Source organism: Belonocnema kinseyi, chromosome 2 (assembly GCF_010883055.1).
Source record: "Belonocnema kinseyi isolate 2016_QV_RU_SX_M_011 chromosome 2, B_treatae_v1, whole genome shotgun sequence".
Lineage (NCBI taxonomy): Eukaryota > Metazoa > Arthropoda > Insecta > Hymenoptera > Cynipidae > Belonocnema > Belonocnema kinseyi.
This window is the reverse complement of record NC_046658.1, coordinates 67345732-67356713: the sequence shown is the minus strand read 5'-3', so window position 1 is coordinate 67356713 and position 10982 is coordinate 67345732. Positions and strand designations below refer to the sequence as shown.

Sequence of the window (10982 nt, the reverse complement as noted above, 5' to 3'; positions counted from 1 at the left end):
TTTTTGTGTGTACAACAGATTTCAAAAGGTTATAAGATATTTCAAAATATTTCAAAAATTTCAAAATATTTTTAATGTCTTTAACATTTCAGAAAGATTTCACGGATGTTAACTATTTAAAAAAGGCGCGCACGCCAGATTTCAATAAAGATTGCACAGCAATTTCACAAACATTTTAAAACTTTAAAGATATAAAGGATTTCGAAGATTTGAAAAAGGGTATAGTACACCAGATTTGAAAGATTTGAGAAATTTGTAACGATTTCAAGAGATTTTAGAACATTTTAGAAGATTTCAAATAATTCAATTACTTCAAAAAATACAAAATATTTTCCAAAGATTCAAGAAAGATTTTATAAACATTTCAAAAATATTTCACAAAGATTTCAAGGATTTCAAAAATTCAAAACAGGCGTGTACACTAGATTAAAAAGTTTTCACAAAAACTAACCAAAGATTTCGAACATGGCCCTAAGATTTTAAAACTTACAAAACATTTCAAAGATTTTAAATAACTTCGAAAGTTTTTAGGAGATGTGAAAAGAGTTCACAAAAGTTTCAAAGATTTCATACAACATTCATAAAGATATCAAAACAATACGAGAATTTTAAAGATTTCAACAAGGGTGCGGTGCACCAGATTTCAAGGATTTAAAAGATTTTAAACGATTTAAAAAGGTTTCAACAAATTTCAGAAGATTTAAAAATACGAATTTTATGAAGATTTCGCAAATATTTCAAATATTCCAGTGATTTCAAACGAATACAAAAGACTTGGAGAAGATTACACCATTTCTTTAAAGAATTCACAAAGATTTCCAATAAAAAAATAAACCAATTTTTTCATTTTTATGCCAAATATGCTCAGAAATCCGAAAACGCCCCTGGTACCGACTTTCATAAAAATTCGGTCATTTATTGAATTTTCCAAAGACTGATTCGCAATCTGAGATCTAAATTAAATATCAAATTTGTTTAGCGGCAAAGTAAAAAACCTCTGAGTACTGAAAGTCGTGAAAATGTTGATAACACTAATATCATTAATCGCGCGCTACGTGCGTGTCTTTCTATTCGCGGCCAAAAGTAATTTTCAATAAAAAATAAAAATGTTGAATAACTTTTTCTCTTAAAAGTTTTTAACACTTAAATTCGAGCTCAAATTAAATTATGAGATCTGGGAACAAGTACATAAGGATTATTCGAAATTTTTGTTTAAGATTTCGGAAGTTCGAAAAAAAATATAGAAAATTTTTTATATTTTTTTTGTTTTACAGTATTTAAAACAATATTAGGAAAAATTTGATTCAGCTTAAAATATTTTGAGATCTTTTAGTAGTTTGGAAGAAATTACAAAATATTTTATAAATTTTTTGGGACCCGTATCAGAGGTCGGACGAACATTGATTTTCTCTTAGCCAAATTTTTCAGTCAAATGAAAGAGATTGTCATTTATTTTCTCACCCAATTTTCTCAATTTGCAAAAGTGTGACAAGACTACCGGTACTTTACTGTATTTAATCTCTTTAAATTGTCTAAAATTCCTGAATATATTTTTAACTGACTCGAATTTTTCCTAAAATTAACCAAAATTAAATCTTCAAAACTTCTAAATCTTCTCAATATCTTTTAAAAGTATTCGAATTTTTCCTAAAATTTAAAGAGCACCTAAAGACATTTTTCATTCTCTTGAAATGTTTGAAAATTCTCAAAAAGCTTCTTTTTTCGAAATGTTCCAAATTTTACACTGAAAAATTTGAAATCTTGACAAGTTTTTCGTTATCTTTGAATTATTTCGAAATTTCTAAATATCTCTTAACAAGTTTTTTCTCAAATTTTGTAATCTTGCGAAATTTCAAAGTTTTGCTTTAAAATCTTGTACATTCCTTTTGGAAATTTTAGGAAATATTTTTCAATTTTCTCCTAGAGTTCATTTTTCAAAATAATAAATCATTTGAAATTCTTCCACGAAATTGTATTACATATTCTGCTAAAAGCTTTTAAATATCTTAAAAAGCTTCTAAATTTTCCAGATTATTTTTTGACATATTTGAAAATCTTTCAAATTAAACATTAAATCCTTTAAAATAAAACCTTATTTATTAAAATTTTTCTCAGAAACCTTATTGTCGACAGTGAAACTTCATTAATGAAGCTATTCTAAGTTGTTGTCCATGATTTTATTTTTCGGTTTTCTTTTAAAAGTTTTCAAATTATTGGGAATGATTAAACTGCGATACGCCACATGGTGACAAAAATACGAAACACAAAGAATAGGTACGGTTTTAAAAATGCATTTTAATTTGTGCATAAAAGTGTATTAACTATTTTTTTTAGCGTTTAAATTATTTATTGGATACTAAAAATAATTCATTCGAAACAAAGCGTTTTAGATGGAATTTACATCTTATATAGTGAAAAAACACATTTTTTGTCAGAAATATTTTTCTAAAAAAAAAAAAAAAAAAACAATAATTGTACTATTTATTTTGATTTTCAACAGATTTTAAACTTAAATGGACTTATTTTGAAGCAAGAAGGAATTTAAAGTAAATTTTGATGAATTTATACATGAAATATTTACTATTTAAAAACTAATCTAAAAGTTAGGTTAGACGTATTTCAATTCCAATCGTCTATTATTCATATTCTTTGCATAATCTGGTTCAAATTTGTCGCTACATACATTAATTAAAGTTTATTCAAACTTACACGAAATAGTGAAATAATTCTTTTTTTTTAAACCTATTTGCCAAAAATGTATTTTTTACTGTATAAGATGAAAATTCCATCTTAAACGTTTTGTTTTTAGTATTCAATCATCGTTTTAAACTTCACAAAACAAGTGTAAAAACACTTTTATGCGAAAATTAAAATACATCTTTAAAATTGTATCTACTCTTTCTAGTGCCAGTTTTCGGCGCCAGATGGGGAAATAGTCGACCACCATTCGCAATAGTCATTCACTTTTTACGAAATATTTGCTAATATCGCTTTTTTTTTAGATAGGATAGTAAAAACACGGAAAAAGCTGGTTTGACTTGATTTTAAATTTCAAAGTTTTTTAATATTCGTATTTACCACAAATTTCAGGTTCAAATAACTATTAGTTTATGAGGGACGCAAATCTACTTTTAAAAAAATAAATAAAAACGGGCACATCTTCAATACGCGTGTTTATTGATCGGGCGCGTTTATAATTGTTTATCATCGTCATCAAAGTATTAAATAATAAGGAATGGTAGGAAATATGCATATCGTTCTATAAAAATTACTTCAATTCACTTCGACTTTTGACGGCCGCTTTGACGATCCGAGTTAAATCTTGTAAACACGGTAGATCCTGCTCAGATACTCCAAGTGATTTAATCTAAAATTAAAAATCTTTACTGACTAATTCAATTTTTCGAATACAAGTTTTATCAAAATCGATTGTCCATATGACCAAAATTCTTACCAAAGTGACGTAGTTAGTTACGTCGATCGAGAGTTGAACTCGTATTTTTTCATCATCACTCACTCCCTGAACTTCAGAAGAAGAAACTCCAGCAGACTTATACCTGATCGTCTTTAACCTCCTCAAGCTTTCCTCCGTCTTTTGAACTGACGTGATCACATCATTTACTGAACCCATGTACCTATAAAAGGACACTTTTTCTGTAGTCAATATAATAGTAGATTTCCATTTAATAATTAATTTAAAACAAATCTTTTCGTTACTGTTCAGTCAGAAATAAAAGTGTTTGCTGCAACCAAAGTTTAATTTCTTCAGGGAAGATCGGGACATAATCTGCGTGAAAACCAGAAAGAAAAGTCAGAGCATTCTTTACGTAAGCACAAGGCTTTGTTGGAATTTCACGATTTGTTCTTCTAAACAATCTTGGGATGTCGCTAATTTGTTTCAAATGTGAAGCACTCTGAGATAATAGTTCCTTCACAATCTCACTAGTCACAAGTGGCAAAGTTTCCTCCATACTTTTAATAGTTTCTGTCAGACAATCTGTGGATTGAAAAAATAATTATATATCAAAAGGGTTTGAAATTTCCTTCAATATTTAAATAGAAATTGACCTTCCAACAGCTTTAAGGTTTTTTCGTCTGGGTTTTTAAACTTTTGTTGTAAAATTCCAAGGAAGCTTGGCAATTTCTTCACTAGCTTTTCTATGTCGGTATACAGACAAACAAGAAATTCCAATCTTGTTGGATTTTCTGTTTCAGTTACTGTACTGATTTCGTTTATCGTTATTACCTGCCAACTCTGTAAAAAGGATTTAGTATTTGCTTAAATTATAAAATTTGGTAACAAGCTTTGAAGTACATTTTTAAGAAGAAGAATATTCTACCAATATGAAAATTAGGAGACAAATTAAGTACCTGACTTAAAGAACTTTTACACCATTCGTTGTACCTCGAACAAATTTGAAGATTCAGTTTCCAAAATCTAAATGGATTTCAAGATTAATCTGAATCGAGACTGATTAATTTCTTCATTAAATTCTGAATGTCTATTAAATAAAAAAAACTGCATTTTTATGGAACTCACCGATGAAGAAGTTGAGAGAAAAACACATTGTCTGCCCAAGTTCTTAAAATGCAGTCACAAACCACACAAGTTGCATTAAGAGAAAAGCTGTCTTGGTCAATCGAATTTTTCCTTTTCTTAATAGAAGACGGAGAAATATTTGCAGAAAGCACACTCTCAACTGTACTCGCTATTTCTTGAAACCGAATTTGATAATATACAGGCAAATTCCACTTTTTCAGAAATCGTGTATATTGTGGGTGATTTTTCAACGAGGCGATAACTTCTGCACTTCCGCATCGTCTTTCCATCCTCGAGAGGAAGTCTAAAGTTTCAGTGTATCGCTGAAACATAAAACAAAATTATAAAAGTCGATAATAATTTTAATTTTCTTCAACTTGAGACACTTACCCTATGGAATAATTCTGGATTTCCTGGAGCGAAAATGCACGTTAGGTATTCTTCGATTCTCTCTTCAATTTCGGTCCAAAAGCTATTGACTAGGAAATTAAATCCTTTGACTAATGCTCTGTAAAAATTTATTTACATTATAAATTCTTTATTTTTATAATTTTATTTACGTGACTTGAAAATATTTTTTTTTTAATGCTGAATATTGAAATCAATGTCCAAATTTTTTACGTTATCGTCAACTTTAGTTCAGAATTAATCTCTTGTTAAAAATTTGATTATTTGACTGAAGGTTTAACTACTTTGATGAAAATTCATTTTTTAAATTGAAAACGATTTTTGTTAATTGAAAATGTATCTGTTCTATGTTTGGTTGAAAATTGATCGTTTTTAGTTGAAAATACATAGTTTTTGGTTGAAAATTCAACGGCTTGGTTGAACTACTTTGTTAAATATTCATTTTATTTATTGAAGATTGTACTATCTGATTTAGAAAAAAATTTTTTGGTTGAAAATTAATTTTTTAATTTTAAATTGAACTATTCCAATATTGACTGAAAATTTATCGTTTTTAGTTGAAAATTCAAGAATGTGCTTAAAAATTTATTTATTTTGTTCTGAATTTATCTTTAGTTAAAATTCAACGATTTGAATGCAAATTAACTTTTTTGTAGAAAATTATTCTTTTCGGGCTGAGAATTCAACTGTTTTGTAGGGAATTTACATGGTTGGTTTGAAAATTCAATAATTTTGTTGAAATTTTGTTCTCTCTTGCCTAAAAAATCTATCCTCGTTGACAATTCCACTACGTGTTATGTTAAAAATACAACTTTTTTGTTGAACTTAATTCTTTTTGATTTAAAAATTGGATCATTTCCGTAAAAATTAAACTATTTTCTTGGAAAGTAGACTCTTTTGCTTGAAATTTCATCAACTTGTTGTAAACGTGTCTTTGTAGGTCGAAAATTTAACTATGTGGTTATAAATTCAAATATTTTTGTCATAAATTCAATAAATTTGTTGAAAATTCAACTATTTTGTTAAAATCCATCTTTTGTATTCGAAAGTTCAACTGCTTTGTTGAAAATTATTTTTTTTTGGGTTGCAAATGCATCTTTTTTGGATTAAGCATTAATCTTTTTTGGTAGAAAAGTTCCTAGTTGAAAGTTGATCTGTCCTCTAAAAAATTCGTATCTTTGTCTTAAATATTTGACCATTTGTTCAAAAATTAAACTGTTTGTGGTTGAATTTTATTCTTTCTTGTTTACAAAATTGACAATTTGTTTATAAATGCCACTGCTTAGTCTAAATTGTTTTTTTTTTCAAAGTAGTATATAATACTACACAAAAAATAATTAAATCTTTCTTGGTTGAAAATACATCTTTTCAGGTTTAAAAGTCAAGTGTTTTTTAAAACATTTGACTTCATAACTAGAAAAATTAACTTTTTGGTTGATAATTTACCTTTTTTGGTAGATTTTTTTTCCAATTTAACTAATTTATTATTTATTTTTTATATATTTTATTATATATTAACTAATTTATTGAAAATGAGATATATTTCAACTTGAAATTTTCAGCGTTTTATTTTGAATTCTATATGGTACATATACTCCAATTTTATTCAAAAGAATGTTTTTTCCTATTAATTCTTTATTTTCGTTAAAAAGCACACTATTTTTCCTGTTTTGAAAGAATTTTTGGCTGTTCAATGTCTCTTATTTAAGGTTTTTATCTATTCAAATCGAAGAAAAAAAGAGACTTAAACAAGTTTTAAAATAGCGTGACGTAGTTTTTAAACCATTTTCTAATTAAATTACCTAGCTTGAACAGTAATAAAATAAATACCTTTCAGGATATAATGTAATGTCCAAAAGTTGTTTTATATCTTCATCCAAAATATTTTCCAATTTATAATAAATTCCTTGAAGTCCAAGTGGTTCGCTCTGTAAGTTTGCTTCATTTATAACTGCCTCAATTTTCGGTTTTATTAATAGTCTTCTAACAACATCCTCTGAGTCCAATATTTTATCCAAGGTAACATAAATTCTTAAACATCGCGTCAAAAAGGCCGGTTCCTTTCCTTTTATATAATTTAGAAAGAGTTGATTTAAATGTGCTGTGAGCAATTCATCAAGTTCTGCACTTTTCTGCAAAAATATAAAAAATTACTAGTACATTTCATCGTTTTAAAAAACTGTAAAAATGATTGAAGTCCTAATAATTCTTTATTTGAAAAATACTTACTTCGTTCTGAACAATAGCAAGATCAGCATTACAACGAGAAGTATGAAATTTTAATTGATTAAATTCAGTCGCAGCCCTTTCTAAAATATCAGGTTTGATAGGATTTTCTATTGAATTGCCAGCAGAGAGAATTAAACTTAATTTTGAAATGGATTTGTGGATTCGTATCAGGCTGTGCAAACTTTGTTTCCGCTCTCTGATGTGACGATGCTCATCTAAATTGGATGCAACCTCTGATATCGCATCATCTAAATATTGACGGACTTGCTGGTATAATAAATAATTTAATTTTGGTTAAAAAACGTTACCACTTTGATCAGAGGGGGGGGGGGGGGGATTACTCCAAAAACTACGGTTAGCAACAGTTGGGGATGAGGCTCTTGTGGACGTAACGTTACGAACTTTGATAAATTTTAAGAAAATTTGCAACTTTTGCGATGGACGTCCCTTCATGGGTACAGTTGAATAATAACTTAGTTTTAAAATTACTTTCATATTTCAGTCTTCACACTCTTTTCCATATTCCACGCTTTTCCCCTTTTTGAAGAATATCTGATTTTTCTGCTGTCTTTAAGAGATTTCCCCCTTTACTTAATTTTTCGTTTAAACTCTTCATTTGTTTAAACATTCTATTTGATTGAAAATTTAATTATTGTGTTGAAAATGCAAATATTTGGTTAAAAACTCATATTTTTCGGTTAAAAATTCAACAACTTGATAAATCGAAAACTTGAAAATTGATTTTTTTTTTTGGTTGAAGATTCGTCCGTTCGGTGAAAAATGTAACTATTTCGTTGACTTTTTGGTTTTAGTTGCACATTTATTTTTTTATCTTGAAAATTTAGATATTCTGTTGAAAATTCTTTTTGACTTAAATTAAAATTTTTTTGGGCTAAGATATCTTTTTTTCCGTTGAAAAATCATCTTCTTGTTCGAAAATTCGACTACCTGGTTGCAAGTCGAAGTACTCTATTAAAAAAAAAAAGATTTTCTGCAGTTTCACCATTTTAGTATAAAACTCATATCTAAAATGGAAAATTAAAATAGTTTCGTTTTTAACTGATATTTCTAATTAAAAATTAATCTTTTCTGTTTAATAATTTTACTGTATAAATGGTTGTAAATTAATCTGTTTTGGTTGAGGATTCAACTATTTTGTTAAAAGTTCAACTTTTCGGTTTAAAAATTGAACTGTTTTGCAGAAAATTCATATCTTCAGATATACTATCTTTTTGGGTAACAAAATATAACTGTTCGGTTGAAAATTCGTTTTCTTGTTGTTGTAAAAATTTAACTATTTGGTGGGTAGACAAAACTTTTTTTGATTGAAAATTCATAGTATTGATTTAAAAATTCAACTGTTTTGTAGAAAAATTAATTTTTCAGGCTGATAATTAGTTGTTTTTTTTTTGTTGAAAATTAATTTTCTTATTTGAACATTCATCTTTTTTGCCGTGGACTCAACTATTTTTTTTTTTAACTCGTCCTTTTTGGTTTATTTAACTGGAAGAAACTTAATTCTTTTTGTAACTTCATTTTTTGAACTGAATGTATAACTCTTGCATTTTTGGTTGGCAACTTATATTTTTTTCTTTGTAAATTCAACTATTTTGTTAAAAAATCGTCTTTCTTGGTACAATCAAACTGGTAAAAAAACTTGTTTATTAATTCTTTAAACTGTTATTTTTTTTAATAAACTATTTGGTAAAAAATCTGTTTATTTGGAAAAATAGCTACTTGGCAGAACATTCATTTTTTCTTTGAAAATTTATAGTGTCTGGTGAAAAATTCAACTGTTTTGTGTGAAATTCATGTATTCTGTTGACATTTTTTTATAAGTTTAGTCAACGATTCAACTATTTTGCTAAAATTCGTGTTTTTTAGTTGACTTCGACCTATTCAAAATTTGTTTTCTTCTTTGTTGAAAACTAATTCTTTACATTGAAAGTGTAATTATTCAATTTTTCGTTAAATGCTTATATTTTTTGGTTCAAAATTCAACTATTTGGTTAAAAATTTACCTCTCTTGATTAACAATTACATTATTTGTGAAATTTCACCTTTGTAGGTTTTAAGTTTAACTATTTTTACGAGTCAACTGTTTTAGTCGAAAATGTAACTGTTTTGTTGAAAATTCTGATTGTAAATTCATACATTTATACATTAAATAAGAAATATCGAATCTTTCGTTGAGAATACATGGTTTTTGATTGAATTATTTCGTTGAAAATTTCCCCATTTTTTAAAAGACTTTGTGGTCAAAATTCTACTCACTGCAGAACAACTCACTAGAAACTCGAAAAAAAAACAAGCGGTAAAGGCGGGGTAAAAAATATCCTAAATTTGTAACACAGTTTATGGATGATCCCTAAGTACTAATCTAATTATCAGAAAATAAAAATACCATGACTTCTTCTCTCAGTTGACCAAGTGGACCTTCGAGATTTTCTATCGCTTTATCAAGTCCAATTAAATTACTAGATAAATTAACAAAGTCTGCATAATCTTTGTTAATCAATTCAATCATCGCTGATCGTAGAATTTTTAAATAAACTCCAAGGTCATCTCTCATTTTTTCGAGACTGACATTTTTCTTATGTTCTTGGAGGAAAGTATCCACGTCGAATTCTTTCTGCAATACAAATATCATTCATTATATACTCATAAAATAGTACTACATGAATTGATTAATATATTTCAAGTAAATTCATCCACGTATTTCTAAATGGCAATTCAATGTGGATGAGTAAAAATTAGTAAATTTTCAGATTAATAAGAATACAGACTAAAAATGATAAGCTCACCTGAATAAAATCATGTTCACTGAAGCACGAGTCCTTCGGAGCTTTCGGTGCATTGAAAATTTCCTCAGACATTGCGGACATAATTAATAAATAAAAGACTAAAACAATATTTCGATCACAAAATCTCACACAAGATGAAATGTGTTATTTTCTAACACTTTTTATTACACTATATAAGATCACATAATATTCACATCTTGTTCTTAATTCTAAAAAGTGCTGAAAGATTTTTGGGAACCACTTTTATATTACTTTTTACATGACTTCTTAATATAGGCTAAAACATATTTTTAAACATGCTCACAAAATCCTCCAGATAATTCTTTTGTAAATAAACATTTATGGTAAGATACGTTTCATTTTTTAAACTATGCTGGTAATTATTTTATTAAAAATATATTTTATTCGCGTTTGTTATTAATAATCCAATAGATATCAGTGCTTATAGTAGACATTACCAAAGAAGTTGGAGGTTATATTTACACGTCACATACCTGGGATTTGAGATATTGACATTTACGGAAAAGACTATTAGCGCCATTGGTGTCCAGTGGTAAAAAATGTGAACTGCAAAGAACAACTGAATTTTCCTGGGAAAATTTAAAAATTATAACATACGTGGATATAAGATAACCCGTCAGTAGACTAAAAGTGTTGGTTGAGTTACTTTTTTAGGAACTAGTTACAGTTACGTTACTTAATAAAAAAAAGGTTACTATTTATATTCATGTTTTTTGTAACTGTAATTAGGGGCCATACTTAAATTACGTACCGGATTATATTCCAGATACCAGCATTTTAATCTTGAAAAATGAAATGTCTACTGTAAATGGTGACTATTTAAGAAAATACTTAAATTTTGAATAAAATAAGTAATTTTTTAACAAAAGAATTGAATTTTTAACTTTAAAAGATAAATTTCCAACAAAAAATGTAGTAGATATTTTATCTAAAAAAGATTTAATTCAGTTTAAAAAAATTTAATTAATTTTAAACCCAGA

The 10982-nt window shown here is 27.4% G+C and overlaps 1 protein-coding gene across 2 annotated transcripts; it reads right to left on the bottom strand.

The window, feature by feature from the left end:
• Nucleotides 1–3158: 3158 nt before the first annotated feature.
• Nucleotides 3159–10468, bottom strand: LOC117168004 (conserved oligomeric Golgi complex subunit 2). Of its 2 annotated transcripts, XM_033353314.1 has the most exons (12): nt 10286–10468; nt 9982–10200; nt 9582–9809; nt 7178–7444; nt 6779–7080; nt 4931–5048; nt 4541–4863; nt 4372–4438; nt 4069–4255; nt 3718–3997; nt 3455–3635; nt 3159–3367 (listed from the first exon to the last, which is right to left on the bottom strand). In XM_033353314.1, the coding sequence occupies exons 2-12, from the start codon at nt 10060–10062 to the stop codon at nt 3269–3271; spliced, it is 2133 nt and encodes a 710-aa protein (XP_033209205.1). In that variant the 5' UTR covers nt 10063–10200; nt 10286–10468; the 3' UTR covers nt 3159–3268. The 2 variants fall into 2 exon arrangements, with proteins under 2 accessions (XP_033209205.1, XP_033209204.1); XM_033353313.1 differs by having other exon boundaries at nt 9982–10468.
• Between the last annotated feature and the right edge of the window lie 514 nt (nt 10469–10982).